General features: G+C 44.3%; 1 protein-coding gene across 7 annotated transcripts in view; it reads right to left on the minus strand.

Moving 5' to 3' along the window:
* mecom (MDS1 and EVI1 complex locus) overlaps positions 1 to 17,223 on the minus strand; it is a 131,336-nt gene that overhangs the window by 76,988 nt on the left and 37,125 nt on the right. For all 7 annotated transcript variants that reach the window (XM_069668344.1, XM_069668343.1, XM_069668338.1 and 4 more), the window contains exon 2: positions 10,549 to 10,895. In XM_069668344.1, coding sequence (XP_069524445.1) covers positions 10,549 to 10,895 — 347 coding nt within the window. The remainder of the gene's footprint in view (positions 1 to 10,548; positions 10,896 to 17,223) is intronic.

The following is a 17,223-nucleotide window of genomic DNA, read 5'->3' on the forward strand; positions in this document are numbered from 1 at the left end:
GATGAGTGAGCTGCATTTATCTGTGGATTTAAGGGTGACTGCAACGCTCAATCCCCTAGCCCACGCTAAAGTTTTGAATTATATAATGCAAAACATATGAGCGTACAGTATGCGGGATGTCTAATCCAATATATCCCATAAGCATACCCCTTTTATTGCTCAATTTACATCTTCAAACAATGAACAATGCAGAGTATGAAAAAGATACCCTGCAAAAGCTGCTGTAATGTAGTTAGAATAACATTCCTGGAGTCACTGTGAGTGTAAACAATAAATGTAACTCTGCAGAGCTCAAATACAGTCTGATCTGCAGCATATGTAGCCTCTAGTGCAGTGGCAGAGTTTATTGTATAGGTAACGCTTTCAGGAGAGTTATTATGGTCTGTAGCTGTTCTGTACCATTGATCTAAATTGACTCAACAAGTAGTTTTTTATAGTTTAAAATAATCCTGATTCATTAGAGGAGCATTAATTTCCCCCTACTACAAAAGATACTATCTACCACTTAGTTCTCATTATTTAAAAGAAATGCATGTTTGGTCTGAATGTAATTAAACACCCTGTTGTGTAATTATGCAACGACAGGAACTGATGGACTGTTTCGTTATTATGCAACCTGAAAGCAATTACAAAACAATTACTGACCAGGATGTGATCCTTGGTTATTACCATGGTAATTAACCCCATTAAATACAAGAACCACACTCATTTAAAATGTGACCTTCAAACACTGTACAAATGATTAACAAATACACTGTTAGTTAATTGGTGCTCGATTGAACAGTAGGCTAAAAAGTGCTTTTAATTGCAAAGTGATGCCTTCAATAAATGGTCGGCCTCAGGAATGTGGGCGAGTGTGCGGTGTTGAGTAAAACAAATGGGGAAGGACACGTTCAGATCAAAAGCATATGTAGTAATACCATATAAATTAAAACAGCTTTACAAGTACAAGTAATTCAAGTTTTTTATTTACTGAAAGTACTATAATATAGTATAGTTTTTAATCATTTGATTACTTTTTTATTCATGTGTAAGCAGGAGTTAAAACGTGGTAGCAGGTTAGGAGCTAAATGTACCCTCTTCTTTTGGGAAGTTTAGCTTTACATGTAGCAACGTATCATATTGTAAAAACCAATAATGTGTTTGTATGGTAAATATTTATTAAGATAAATATTAGATATTAGATAAGATTAATTAGATATCGGGATGTATCATTATATGATTGACTTGCAATATTCAATTATCGCTGAATCGCTGTATCGTGATATTAGTGTGATCATCGTATTGTGAGTTACCCTGCGATTCACACCCCTAGTAACTATGTCATTTCAAGAAATACAGTAAGGTTTAAAGAACAGTTTTCCAACTTGAAATGTAATTAAATACAGTAAAGTAACATACAATTAGAATCATAACCACACATGTTTAATCTCACGGTAAATAAGGAACTGCCTTCAAGAAACTGAACTATAATTAATCAACACTGCTGCTAATAATTATACTGTCTTCAACGATTGGCTAATAGTGCTATCCTCTTTCCATTTAATACTACTATATTTGTGACACATGCTGTGTAGACTACAGTATCCATCAGCTCGGGTACATGTGACACTTATTTATCACTCATTTAGTAATTGTGTCAGGAGGCAAGATGTCATCACCTCACATGCGACACTCTCCCTGAGCAACCTGATGTGCTCTTCCCTCCTGTCAATCATTGACTCCCCACACATCTTTGGCTCTTTGCACTCACTCCCAGGCCACATCTGAGGTGAACAGACAGGGCAAGCTCGCAAATATTGACTTTCCAATAACATGAGAGTGCACAGCAGCCTATCATATGGCTCGAATTAAAGCATTATGACATAATAGAGCAAAGTCGGGGTTAAGACCTCATTACTGCCACCCGGGGCCTCTGCTTTCTCTCTCTCCAAACCTGGCAGCTCTCAGTTCTGGTTTTGGACCTGCTCCACTCTAATTGGAGCAGCAATATGGAGTAATTGGAAGAGGGGGACGGTGTTACTGGGCTGGATGTGGCCCGGCCTGCGTTTTTTAGCGCTTAACCCAGTAATAAGCTCTCAAAGCAGACCGCACCGTCACATTACCCTTTGAACTGCAGGCAGAGGAGGGATTTAAACATGACTGCACGCACACTACACACATGGAGCAGCACACGTCGTATGGGATACATGGATACATAAGTATAGTGAGATTGTGAGTGTGTGTAGGTTATTTTAGCCGTGAGAGAGCGAGTGAGAGTCTGGCAGAGGCTAAGAGAACACAGGGCCTTGGCTTGTGCCTGTTAGCATAGCTTTGACCACAGACACAGAGAAAGTGGTTTTGTAGAGCGGTATTAGCTCTTGATTATTTGCGTTAACCGGTACTTAGATTTACTGCCTGGGTAATGCGATCTGACTGGTAGTTAAGCACTAGCGGCAACACAGGGCAGGAAAGCTGGGACAGAGTTGCTGTTGCCTCTCTGTTTCCCTGGACGGGACCAATAAAAAGCCTGCGAGCTCTGCCCCTGAGTCGCTGTCTCTCCCTCCCTCTGACCCTCCCCATTGGGAAGACATTTGGAAACAATCAGTAGTGTGTTTTAGAGGAAGGCCCTTCCCCTATCAATCCCCCTAGATAAGGTATCTATGAGCCTGGCTCTGTGGCCCTGCACACGGAATTCATCACCTTTGTTTCCTGCATGCTGTTTAGGGGTCCCCTCATTTTCACCCCTATCTGTGCAGAGTGCAGGGGGCACATTTTGTGTGCTGGTATGTGTGTGTGCGTTTAAACGTTTTGTAGGTAACTGCGAGTGTGCATGCTGAACATGCAGTGCTGATGTGTGTGTGTGCTAGCTAATAGTACTGTTTTTGTATAATTCTTAGCTCAGGGGAGCTCTGTGACAGCTGACGAGGTGCTTTTGATTCGAGTGCTCCTAACGTGGGTGTAGTTCTTGCACATTCCCCTCAGTCCTTCCCCAATGTTACCTCAGTACTTCCACTACATTTACTGCTTAAAGAGTTGTAAATTAATAGGAGGGTGTTACACATTTTTACACAAAGGATCTCTCAGAACAGTCCGACAAAAATACCTTTAAGGACCACAAAATCTAATGTGGAAATTTATTCAAGCTGGTAAACGTTGCTACATGCCCTCTTCTCTTCTCTCTTTTACTTTCCTCTGTAAATCATCTAACAGCACAGAAATGCCATGTAGCTTTAAGAGCGACTTTGAAGCAATGTTTCCTCAGAGTATTCGGTTTGCAATAACAGCTGAGGATCGAAGATGTAAATGTGTGTTACAAGGCAGTAGCACTTATATCCCTCCGATGAGTCAATGCACCTGCATATAAACTCTATTATATCTGTGGCTGTCTAGACATGTGTCATTGTGTCATTGAGTTTGCCCTGCGTGTGTTTCCGATCAGATCAGCCTCCTTTTTTCATCTCGGAATGTTTTGTGTGTGTTGTGAGTCCCAACGTGAGTTAACAGCTAGTCTGATTTTTGTTTGCATCCCGACAGGTCAGACATAATGATGGGGGGGAAACATGCCCCCCCTCTGAGCTTTTCAAACAGGTGAACTCCTCCTTCCTCATCCCTCCTTTTTCAATCAACCAAGTCCTTCCATTCACTTCAGATCTAATAAGGCCCGTGACCTTTGCCCTGCTTGGACGGACCCCCGACGAGAGCCTCCTTCACCTGGCATTGTGCTGCCGGCTACACCTTCCAACTGGCATAGCCCCCACTCACGCTCGCCTTTGTCCTTCTGCAATTCACTCTGACTTTGTTCAGTTAGTTAACCTAGCTTCCCCTCCCTGCTGGGAACTCAGACAGAGAGAGAGAGAGGGAGGAGAGGAGGAGGAGAAGGTGGTGGAAGAGGGGGGTTGGTGCTGAGGAATGAAGGGGAAATCAGAAATTTGAATGCCTCTTCTTTAACAGGAGGAGACGAGGCAAAGTGGAATATTTGATTGAAGCTGCACTCATATTTTGGCCTCATGTCTAACTTCATCTCACTCTCTCTTTATCAGTGTGCTACAACGACTCCTCTCACATGAGATTAGAACATCAACACACACAAATAGAGACACACCGGCCTTAACAAGCACAACAAACAACAGATTAACCCAAAGAAAGGGATTACCAATCAGCTGAGAGGACGGAGAGACGGACCCCCAGCTTGTTTTGTCTTTGGGATTGTGAATGGACATCGCCCCTGTCCAAGACAATCAAGCTCCAGTTACACTGAATGGGAAGCTCATCTCTCTCACAGACACCGGGGGAGACAAAAGCAGACACAGACACTCGGCTGAAGGCATTACAGCGGCTGTTTTAACAGAGGGGAGGCTGCACACTCTGCACCATGTGGAGGAAGTTAGAGGCCCGTGTAGTTTCTGTAGCTCAGCAGGTTCAGACACACGATATCGACTCTCCAGGACCCGGGCCAATTCAATTCAATCAATCCTGGGATTGATTAAATAGAGAACTTTATAGAAAATGTTCAACAGTTGCATATGACTGCTGACAGGCTTACTTTGACTTGCTGTTGTGACATGTGAGAAAGTAATACATTGTAAGTAAAGGTGTATCAGATTGAGCACACTGTTTAATAGGTTTTAAAGGTTGAGGCGTTGACAAACTCGGATACCATCGGCTACAGTCTGACGATGATTCTGGGGACAACAGTGAACATGTCGGGCGTGTAGCTAGCGGTTAGCCGTAAACGACTTCCAGTCAGGACTTCCTTTTCCGCGTGCTGCATCGTTTAAAGAAAAAGAAACCGATTTTCTCGTGATTGACTTCAATTAACGGCTCTTAAGTTTGCCGACATGACATCATGATGCAGATTAGTTAAAAGTAAAAAAGAAGCTTTGTCAGGTTTGTCCTCAAGAGATGAAGAAAACTACTTCTTAAAATGCTCTTTTGTTGAACGGAGGTCGGAACGATCATTTCTGATGCATTCGAGGAAGTTGGGAAATCTAACTGCTGAAGGACTTCCGTGACACAGTGTCAGGGAATTTATCTCACGTTGAATTTTTGATCTAGCACGGATTTTGAGGTGAACTTGCTGCAGATCGCCATCATAGCAAATAAAACAATGATCAAGTTATAAATCTGGTTAGGCAAAAAAAAAAAAAAAAGACGCTCTCCAAAAGTCCCCTCGTCTGTCCTCTGCACTGACTTATACTGTATAGAGTACAGATCAGACAAGACACTGCAAGTTCCCTGCTCTCACTTTGACCTGTCTTAGTGAAAGCTGGACTTGACATAGCTTAGAATGACTTAATGTAGTTTGTTGTGTGCGGGCCAGCTTCTAAGCAGGACAGTGACACAGCACCACTGGATACTAACTGCTTAAGATTTTATGAGAACATTTTGAACTAAGTTGAAAACATTCACTGATAAGTCCTTCCTACAACCTAAGACCTCTAAGTCCAAGTACAATATCTTTAGTAAGCCTCGGTCTTAGCCCAAATCTAGCCAACACCCATCACTATATTTACTTTGAGCCTCCCCTGGGTCTCCCTAACAACAACATGCGTTGTTGTATTTAATTGCAGAAAGGAAGTTAAATGTGTTTCATCAGCAGCACAAACATACCAGAGTCAAACCGTCTCTTGTTCAGATCTTTCTGCCTACATAGAGACACATTTCCCTCTTTACACTATCTGGTCTCACACAATTTTAATGGTGTTAATTGTCTTCCTTACTATTCATTAGCTTCCAATGAGACCCAAGTGTATTTAGCGAAGGGCTCCTTCATTATTACACACAGTGTCCGAGCAGCCGGTTAGTGCTCCTCTCATGAGAGAAAACAGGTCCCACAATGATGTCAGCGCAGCCGTTGTGTTCATGCAGCACAATACATTGACAGACGCCATTCACATGGCCTTTTCAGAAGCAGGACTTTTTCACTTTGAATTTCTAAAAACTATATGTGTGCTTGTACGTGTGTGTGTGAGAAAATGTGAAGATGTGTGTCCATTGAGAGGTGCGTGAGTGACAGAGAGGTTCATCCCCAGCGCCTGCCTTTCTAAGCGCTGCTGTGGGCAGGGCCATCTCCGCTGACAGTGGATGGGATGTGGCAGGGGCTCGGGGATTAGGGGGCTTTTTTGCCGGGACTGAGAGTGGCTCTTTCTCCCTGTGACAGAGAGAGGTGACGGGCCGTCAGCGCACAGGGGACAGGCGGACAGCCAGCCAGAGACATCTGCATTCATTCAGGACAGCGGCTTATCCGCGCACAAAAAGCACGCCCTCTCGAAACGCCCTCCATCCACGCTCTCACACTCTGTGTTACACACACATGCACGCATGCACACACAAGAGACACTGAGACACACAAAACACTGATTCTAGGATTGACCTTTCCTAGAGTTCACACTGTCCCTATATATATGAAAGAAAAACAGGAAAAGCAGAAACCACAGTTGGACATCACTTTTCTCGTTAGATTTTTGTTGTAGTTTTTGCTGTTTTGTAAATATGAGAAATCCGTGCTCGCTCCCTAACCACAGACTCTACAGGCTTAAGTTCATCATTAAAATGCTTTTCAGAATCCTATTTTGCAAGTGCCTGATACAAAACTTAGTCATTGAAACAAACAATTCCTCTCAGTAGATCATTAGCAGTACAACTTTCCAGCAGACAACAGTTTAAATGATGGGTCTCCTCCTGGCTCGGCATCTGCCTCTCCTCTTTCCATCCTCCCATCCTCTCAGGACCAGGAGGTTCAGGAGACAGGCCCTGCCCAGCCACTTAATCCTCTACTCCCATTCACCATCACTGCTAATCTCCTCCACCATCTCCCCACCGCCAACACTATCGCCTCCACCTCCACCTCCGCCTCTCACTCAAGAGGTGCACAAAGGCCCTAAGCGCCCCTGTCCCGCCCCACTCACCATCCCAACCCTTCTCGCACCCCTAACCTGCTCCGCCCATTGCTCCTACAGCAGGAGGCACCCAGCTTTCTAAGCCCAGGACCCATAATCCCGTGGGGCTGCGAGTTTGGGTGAGCCCAAAGGCTCATTGAGTGCTGGATAACTCTCTCCCGGACTCTGGCTCTCTGTCTTATTGTTGCCGCTGCTGAGAAGAGGACGGACACAAATGGAGTTTGAATTTCAATGTGCCTAACGACTCAGAGAGAGAGACAGCAGAATATGGACTAGTGGGCATCCAGGCGTTAAAGAGCATTTTCAAGGAAGGCATGGAGAAACGCATGCAAATACTGTGCAGGCTGCCTCATGCTTATTTTGTCACCTGGAGATGGAAAGCAATAATTTGCTGTTAGAAAACACTAAACCATTGACTGTTTGAGCTGTAAAATAAATTAATTTGAATTGAATAAAACTTTGGTAAAAAAAAAAAAAAAGTGTCACCAGCTTTGTTCAGGCAGTTCATGGAGATTTGGGGGTGCTCAACAGGGTTAAAGGGTCAGATAACTTCCATTAAGATGTTCAAAGCTATTTAGATCTATTTCACACCTCTCATCCTTCTTATATCTAGTAACTTTTAATCATTCATTTTAAATACAATACAAATTAAATCAACGATCAATTACATATCATAAATGGATCAGTTGTTAGGTTCGACTATGGAAATATGTCAATTTGTATAATGTGCGACGATGCGTCGCAAAGACAAGATGGCTGCGCCTTGGTCGAAGCATGGATTCTCTCTCAAAGAAACTTCAGCTACAGAGTGCTGGCTCGAGCCTCCAAACGAGAATGAAGCACCGGTACGATGTTAAATATAAGCCTAACTTTCTCTCTTCTCCACTCGCGTTTGCCGTCACTCTGCCGCTTTCTCTCCCTTACTTGCTCGACCACTCACTCGCTCGCTGCGCACTTCCCGACACATGAGAGGGGAGGAGAGATGTGAGAGCGTTCAGGTCCAGGTGGAAAAACTCAAACTCAATCATTTAATAGAGGGGAGGGTAAGAAGTAGTGTTGTTGATTTATGTTTTGTAGTCGCACGTTCTGTCGTTTCATTTGCTCACGCTATTCAATTTAAGTAGCCTACTTAAGTCAAAATACTGATTCTTCAGTTCAGGGACACGTTGCTATGACATATAGGCCGAATGATTAAATAAATCCTTTTCAATTTGAGGTCCAGTATTTTTCTGTTATGGAACAAATAGTTTATTATTAATATTAAAAACAATAATAATAACATCACCTGCAAATTGGAGACAAATCGATAAATTAGTCGTCAGATTAATCGTCTAATCGGAAAAATAATTGTTAGATTAATCGATAAAAAAATTATTGTAAGGTGCAGCCCTATATAACAGGCTTTAACAGGACATGCTTATATCACGCACAGTTCAAATTAAAAATAGTAAACGTATAGTTAAAGCATTCACTGCTTGTCTCAGCTCACAAACACAAACGCACGCATGCACACTCACACCAGTGAGTTGAGGACTCCCGGCACACTCAGCACTGCAGTTCTGCATACGAAGCTGTAGGTGAGCGCCTCGGCCTGACAGACCTCTCACCGCTGCCTCTCTACCTCTTATTTACCGAAGCTATCTTTCCCATAAGTCACCATTCCTGTATTCATAAAGCATCATGGGCGCCATAACTCACTCTCCCCCTTTATGAATAAAGCCCCCAAATTTATGGTGATGGCGCTGAGGAGCGGTGGCCTCCCTGGTGACAAACTTCCCCCAGTCTGTCACCACTGGCCTGGGCCGCTCAGGGCCCTCCATCAAACGCTCCAGATGGGAGCGCCACTTTAGCGCTCCCCAGTCGGTGACATCACCTCGCCGCGCGGCAAGGAATTGATGATGAAAGCAAACATATCTATCTTAACTCACATTTGCCAAATCAATTTTATTTTTACAGACCCTCGGCAGGCTTATTGGCATATTGACGGTTTGCAGGCGGGAGAGGGGGGGTGAGCAACGGGTGAGGGATGGTGAACGGGTGGGCATGGGAGAAAAGGGGGGGGGGTCAGGAGGGCTTAATGGCGTTTACCATATTTAATGCAGAGGGATGTCATCACTGAATATCCATTCTGAATAATGTGGCATTTCATCATAAATTCTTTACAACTTATTTACTTAATGGAAAGAGTTATGGCTCGCTGTCAGCCTGGTAATTAAACATTGTGATACAGTGCTGCCTCGCCGGGATCTCATCTTTCCCCTCGATCCCCCCACCCGCCTGCCCCTGACACACACACATGCACACTCACATCCCAGCTCCTCAGCTTTTTAAATACATATTATTATTCAAGCTCCCCATAAATTACCAGCGGATTAAAATTCATGAAACCTCTTTTTCCTTTATTTCCTTCCCTGGGAAAAAGAATAACCCAGAGAGCTTGTTCAACCGGCTGTAAATCTCTTCTTGGGGACAGAGCCGTTTTATTAAGACATTGTGTTATGAAAATGGGCAAAAAGGAAGAGTTTTTCCTCACTTCAATTAAGGAGACGTTTATATATTGGGTCTCACCCGGCAGTTGATAATGAGGGAGCAGTCGTATCCTGGAGAAATGTTTTGCGGGGCGAAAAAGAAATTTATTTTGTTTTGGTCCGAGCCAAAACCACTGAGTCAGAGCTGATGGGCTGGAGTAATCCGCTATGATCCAAACCCATCGAGTCGCAGTCCAAATCCAAAACTATTTATATGAGCCGAATGTTGATTCTCGACCAACACGTTCTCCGTCAGCCTGCAGCATGAAACTGGACTCCAAGGGGTCGTGAAAATCTGCTAAGATTAAGAATTCTGTGATTAATCCTGTTTTATTTAAACCTGTGACTTTCACTTCATGAACTGCACGGTCAGCGATTCTTAATGAGCTTGGTTCTGTGCTACAAAAGGACAAAGGCTTGAATTTGAAGGGCTAAATCCTCACATCCAAATTAGAGGATCTATTTTGGTCGACTAAATGAGGCCGATCCTCTGCCGGCCCCTTATTCCTGCTCTATAAAACCCAACCAGCCTGACGCTGACTGAGGCCACATCTAACCTTTGACCTTGTCCTGTGACCCTGCCTTCGATTTTTTGTGCCGGCTGACCAATATGTGATTTGCCAATGGCCGCACTGGGTCCCTAACCAGGATGAAAAGGGGATTTATGGCTTTTCATTTTAATTGAGTTAAGAGCGCAACCCTCGACTGCCTTTCCTTCGATGGCACTGAGCTAACATGACATCACTGGGCAACAAACGGCAACAACAGCCCTGTGGTCACTGGGCTAAATGTGTGCATGACGCCATGGGAGCAAATAAAAAGAGGACTGATGTGAATGCTGAAGTGTATATTAGCCAAGGAAAACCCCCCTTTGTCAGAAAGCGTGCTACTGCTGTTAGCAGAAAATGTTCTTGTGTAGTCTTGAGCCAGAGTTTAAGCTGCTCTCTCCCTCTTCTGTCATGAAATGTTTCCAACACCAGTGAAAAATATGGTGCATTGTAAAAACCGCAAGCAAACAGTTGCAGCGCATTTAATAAAACATTCATTTGTGTCAGTCATGTATGTTTATGAAGGTACTGACTCTGCAAAGCAATGATTAAGAATATGCACTTCTTCTTCTGTATGTGTCATGCTCCTACCTCCCAGCCTTGTGTGGGGTCTTGGAGACAAGGCCTGTGCTCTCCTTCATACGGTCCGAAGCGCTCCCCGATGTTCACCCTCCTGTTGCTCCAGATGCCCAAACCTCCACCTGGAACTGCAGACTCTCGCAGTTCAAAGTCCAGGGGAACGCTCAGATCTTCTTGTGGAAAAAAGATGCCCGGGTGTCGGAATGACAGGGGGTCCTGTGGTGAAGCCTCGTCGTCAGAGAGCGGGGGGGACGCTGGGTCCTCTGCCAGGGCCGAAGAGGGTGCAGGGTCACCGTCAGAGACGCAAACATCGTCTAAGATGTCAGATGGGTAGAGGGGGAAGTCATCGTCACCGTCATCTGTGGAAAGATAGAGAGTCTTGTGAGGGTGATGCTCAGTGGCGTGTTTGTGATGGATCGATGGAGCTCGCCAGCGGAAGCTCCAAAGAAGCCCTTTTTATTCTGGATGTACGGTGGCTGATAGGAGCAGTTGACCTGCAAAAGCGAACAGGTAAAAATGCATTTGTTTTGGCTTGTTGCAGCACGTTTTGTATTTGCAGCGCGTTTCCGTCTTTGCATTTGTTGAATTTACATTGTTTCTGAATTTGCAGTCAGTTTCTTACAACTGAAATCGTTTGGCCTTTCACCGCGCGATTGCCCCTGTCGGCTACTGTATGGATGAAACTAAAGACATGTCATGTGACAAAGCCTCACATCTCTATTCATTGGGTTTGATCTTGGCCTTGGAAAAACTGAAAATCCAACTTTAAAATTATAACAAGTCTTGAAATATCAAGTTAAGATAAGAAACTGTACAGCAGCAACTTTGGCTTGTTTGCCATATTTTTGAGCTAATGCCAAGGTGTGAAAGCAGGGTCTGCTCAGCATTGTACTGCCCTGACTGTTTTATATTTCCTCTTCCTGAACTCTCTCTGCACTGCACAGTGAAAACACAGGGAAGCATTCTGGGGTTAATTGTGAATAGAGAGAGACAGGACATAGAAGTACGACCCCTGAACCCACACTGGGCTTCTTTGGGTTGGCACAAGTGCCTGGTTGATCTTGATGAAAGAGAGATTGAATCATTCAGCGTTGACACAGTGCAGTGTAAGTGTTAGTGCTGCGATAGATCTGTCTCTGTAAAAGGTGAAAAGTAGCAGAGAAAGATACATTCACAAAAGCTGTCAGACGCCAGAGAGTCAAGACCGGTCACCAAAGCCCGCAGAGAGATACGCTTTCAGACAAGCGAGCTGATGAAGACGCCATTTAGAAGGAAGAACAGCCAGCCAGGTGTCACACAGAGAGGCCGAGAGACACCCAAAGCCGGAAATGATTCACAGGAAGCCGCTGCTTCCCCAGCGTGCATCTGAGAGGGGCTGTGCCTAACGCAGGCTGACAGGGCAGGGGGAGAGGGGGCTCCGCTAATGAGGCTCTAACCCATCCCTGGGCTGAGGAACATTCCTGAAGGGCTGCCTGTGTGACACTGTACCGCTGCGCTGTCAGCCAAGGAACCTTTGATCCGAACAGATACGCACACACACGTCTTGTTCACTGGCCATGAAGTAACAGCGCTTCTGATTGACTGGACGGGTCACCGTGATTGGCCACAGGTGGTCATAAACTAACCTGAGAGATTAACTCAAGACCTGGACAGAGGCAGTGAACTTTTTCATGTGCTCTCACCTCTAAACCGCTGCAAACGTCGACACATTACTTAAAGCACAAGACAAGCCAAGTGCATTGTATGGAGACGTCCTTAGATTAACTGCAACTTCCAGTCTGGCAGGGACAAAGCACATTGTCTGGTGACAAGGAATGCTAAACTGTCAACTACTGCACAAGAAGTACATGAGCTGTTGTCCTCTGAGAGTTAAGGATCATAAATGCTGTCAGGATGTGTGTTTGCTGCAGAGATAAAAACGTGCATGAACACATTGTGCTCAATTAGCTGTCAGATATCTGCCTTTCTTTGTCGAACCTGATCTAGGACTAAGTATTTCTCAGAGTCATTCCCTGCAGCAATACCTGATCACAGTGTCTGCGCAACTATTGTGTTTGACACACACACTGTGTGGGCCCAGCGTGTTGGAGGGAAATGTCTTTTAAAGGCTGTGCTGAGCCGGGCCGGGTATGAAACCCTATGTGGCTCTGGGAGTCAACATAATGATTTTCAGCACAGAGACTGGGTAACGCGGTTACAGACCTGAATGTGAGGCTTGCCATATGGTGGAGGGACGAGAGCTTTTAAAGGTAACTGTATCCCTCCATAGCTGTTTCTCCTCTGACATTTCCCCCCTCACGCTGGTCTCCAAGTTTATATTTGATTTAGACCAGAAATTCCCCCCGTCCAGTGGACTCAGCGAGAGCATTTCAGCTCATAAACATATATGTTTCTGTAAGGTAAACGTTAGCCGAAAGCAAATATGCTACGCTCAGAGTTCTGAAAATTGTGGTTTTATGTGCAGATGATTGATAAGTCAAAGAGCGTAGCCGTGCTTAGACGTGTGGGGCGGTGCAGATACTGAACACAGATGATCAGTTGGGGTGTGTGTGTGTGTGTGTGTGTGTGTGTTTGCATTTCTGTGCGTCTCTGCCTACTTAAAGCAAACAGTCCTGTTTGTTTGTTCAGTTATGGACATTACTTCATCACTGCAAGCTGACGCCCTTCATCAAGAAGGAGCCCTAAAGGGATTCTGGGTAGAGAAGGGGAACTCCAGCTGGGAGCAGAATCATGACTTCAGCTGCTTTATTAACAGAGATGACACATCAAGATAGGAGAAGAAAGCAAGCGTAAAAAAAAAAAACTTTGATGTTGATGGATTTAAAAGACAACACAGATGATAAAGTGCAAAATAATGAAGAAAACAAAATTATCAGCTTATCAGCATCACTCAGGACGAGAGGAACATGCATCACAGCACTTGCATAAACACAGATATTCACGCTTATTCCATGTATTTAAAATGTTCACACTTGACGCCGAATTCATTAATTTTTATTAAGAGGGAAAACATTTGTTCCCGGGCCCGCTATCTGCATGGGTGGAATGATTTTCACCTCTGCCACGAGGTGTTGGGCCGGCTCATACATCACACGATTACCCCGAGCGGCGAGCAGGGCCGCCATCATCAGGGAGTGAATTAAAGATGATAGAAGGAGCTATTAATCACTGTGACAAAGCCCCTAATGGAGGTGTGACCCAGCCACTGCCGACGGGACGGCAAGGGGACGCACCCACGGGACAAATGGATACATATGTTTACAGAGAGAAATAACCTACCTGTGGACATAGTTAACCCCCCCTCCCCCTTTTTTTTCCTGTACTGCTGTCTTTCTCGCTCTAACTGCATTGCTGTCGTCCTAACATTTACCCATTTTACTCTCTTTCATCCTCTACCTATACATTCACCTGTACCTATAATTTTATGTCAGCCTTTCCGGCTTTTAAGTGAGTAAAATGTAGGCATGATGATGAACAGATTCCCAACTCTGCATGGTGAGAACATTATTCATGTACTTAGCCCGCAAGCAATTCACAGATCCCTTTATCTTAGCAGATAGAGATGTCTAACAGCTGACCGATGGGATCTGAGATCCTGAAATATGGAAATGAACTCCTAACCTCACGAGGACCGGCCCTTATGCTTATCTGTACACATCATTTGTTGCCTGTGATAAGAGACAAATTGGACGGGGGGGCTTACCCTTGTACTGCAGGTCAAACATAATCACACATGATCCCCTCCATTAGTCATCACATCCACATTCTCAAACTGCCCCCTTCATCATCCCTCTGCTTGCTGTTTATGTCCATTGTGTTGTTCCAACAGTAAACACAAGAACCAGAAATATAATACATGTTATAGCATGGTTGCTGCACTGCTGTTAAACCATTGCTGTTATTGTATATCGATTAATTAGCTGGAAAAATGAGGACACCCTGAGGGAGAGGCAGGCGCGGACATCTGGGACAACTGTGCCTGAATCCAAAATAAAATAATTATCTTTCATTCGCTTAATTTTAACGCTCTCACAGCTACTGCCAGACACAAAATGGCTGCTGTTGATTTGCTAAGCACTGTTAATTACAGTGCATCAGTTTTTGCCTACTTTCCCTCAGCAGGGTGTATATCGACAGTGTTTGGAGCCCCATGCCCTCGGGAGAGGCAATAAGCTTCCTAATTAACTCTGTCTTTGTGCTTAATGGAGGCCTAAGCGCCGCTTTTGGGGAGTCTTTTGGTCCGCGGGTCCCGTTGGGGTGACTGTGGAAGCGAGTGATACAAACCACAAACACTGACAGCCTCAGGTAAGCTGCGTACGCGGAGGTTTGGCCCACTGTCAAGATTTGTTTCTTCAACCAATAAGAAATTAATTGTAAAGATGTAAACTTCAGAATAAAATAAACCATCAGTCAGCTTTGTGGTCTTTTCTTTTACATTTCTGTAAAAAAGCCATCAGAGCATAGATGTAAAATGATCACTAAAATTATCCTAACTTTTTAAAGAAATAAACTTATAGAAAAAGTTTTATAAATCACCTTAAGAGTGGGGACAAAACAGCTGCAGGTATTGCAGGGTCGGTTAAAATACAATAGCTGCAGCTGTAGTCACAAATCTCCTTTATATGCTCACCAACAGCCATCATTGTACAAACTGTTTAAGCACACACACACACAGAGACACACTCCGAAGACTAACAAGAGCAGAGCTCTTTACACAGCCTTAATTAATGAGAGCATTGTCTGTGTTTTTTCACCCCTGTGTTAGTCAAATGCTCCGCGTTCCAAATGGAAAACACTCCATTAAGGGCCCTGGGCCGAGTTACCAATTAACACCGCACAACAAACTGAAACTTAGAGCTGGTCCCTCTGTGCACACACACACACGCACACACACAGAGACACCTAATTAATTAGCATTAGTTGTGATTAATAATGAGGGTCCTTTAATGGTAAATGCGCAGCTCCGATGGCAGGCTGACACAACAAAGGCGTCTGTGTGCGCGGCAGGATTTATCTGGGGAGCTGCTCGGGGATTTTAACATGTTTCTCACAGGCCTGACAAATGGCCTATTAATTATCTAATGTTGTCTGACAACAGGCGCTTGATAAAGATGTATGTTTGGACAGGGCGAGGAGGGGAAGATACAGCGGGAGGAAAAAGAGAGCAGCGAGCGTGAACGAGACGAGCGGTGGGTGGGTGTTTGTGTAAAGGAAGAAAAATAAAGTGTGAGAGTGAGCGGAGACATGGACATATTCATAACTGTAGGACGCGCATGCAAACAGACGCAGGAGCAAACTATTCAGTATGTCCGAAAAAAACGTACCTTCTTAATACATTAGTATCAACAAATCACTGTGCTTTTAATAGTGTGGTTGTTTGGGTTAATCAATATGAAGGATTAACAAAGCACATTTATTTTTAATGAAATGCAAATGAATGAAGTCCTGATGAACACAGAGATGGATGTGCCACACACACACACACACACACACACACACACACACACACACACACACATACACACACGCTCAGTTTATGTCCGAAAACCACAATCAATATCATCAAGGAGGAAGCCTCCACGTCAACCCAACCACTTCATATCATTAACTCTTTAACAACACTGAGCATATGGGCCTCTCTCTCCTCATCCATCTCTATCCCTCTGTTATATCTCTCTTCCTGATTCAATCTCACTCCTGACTCTAATTTGCGGAGTTTATCTGCCGCCTGTACGTTGACAGGTGTTGCTAAGTGGGATGCCAGTTGCCAAATGATTTTTATGATTGTTTTAGCGCCACGTTTGGCCTAATGAGATAGGATCCCAGTCGGACGCTAACTCAAGCCTGTCCAATGTAAAGCAAACAGAATAACAACCCAGGCGCTCACATTGTTTCCACAAGCCATACATCAGCCGGGACGTAGAGGGAGGGGTCTCCGAATCCCACACTGACCCTGGGATTGAGAGGATGAGAGGAACGAGTGGGAGAGAAGGAAAGAGGGAGGTAAAATTGAAGACGATCTAAGATATTCTGTTCAGCCTTGAAATCTATCGGTGATCGTGGGACTGTCAAGCTATAAGAAACAGTGTTGGGACTTTTATTTGGGGCGGCAATCTTTAACTATATTTCAGCCTTTCTATGTTTTGCAAGTACACTTGAGAGATTGGCTTGTCGTATGCTTGAGTCACTGATGTACGAGTGTGTATCATCTGCATATTAGCACACTTGTAAAAGTATTGATTTGGTTGTTTCTCCTCCAAATGACACGCAGAGAGAATGTGTCGACAAAGGTCATTAATCCCATCATCTCTTGCGTCTTCAGCTCTGATTTAATCCTAAATCAGCAACCCCCCAAACATGTCACACATCCTAAGCTTTTGATTTGTCTGTTCTTGTCCCCTGTGCCTTTACCTTCATCTATCTTTAGTTCCTCCATCCTAATCCCTGTATCTTTTCAGACAGCAACAACCGCGGTATCTCCCACCAAAGAATATATCAACACCAAAGCTGGGACGAGAATCCAGTACATAAATCGTGATAATCATCAAAAAAAGAGACTGTATGAGATGCCTCATGTACTACCTAATCTAAAAGTAAACCTGATGTTTAAATTAGTAACAATACATGTCAGTGCAAACATGCATAGATGCACCCTCTCTCCCTCTCCCGTCTCTCTCCCTCTTTTGC

Source organism: Semicossyphus pulcher, unplaced genomic scaffold (assembly GCF_022749685.1).
Source record: "Semicossyphus pulcher isolate SPU_LCO1_2020_fin unplaced genomic scaffold, fSemPul1.0.p SCAF_19, whole genome shotgun sequence".
In the NCBI taxonomy this organism is placed as follows: Eukaryota; Metazoa; Chordata; class Actinopteri; order Labriformes; family Labridae; genus Semicossyphus; species Semicossyphus pulcher.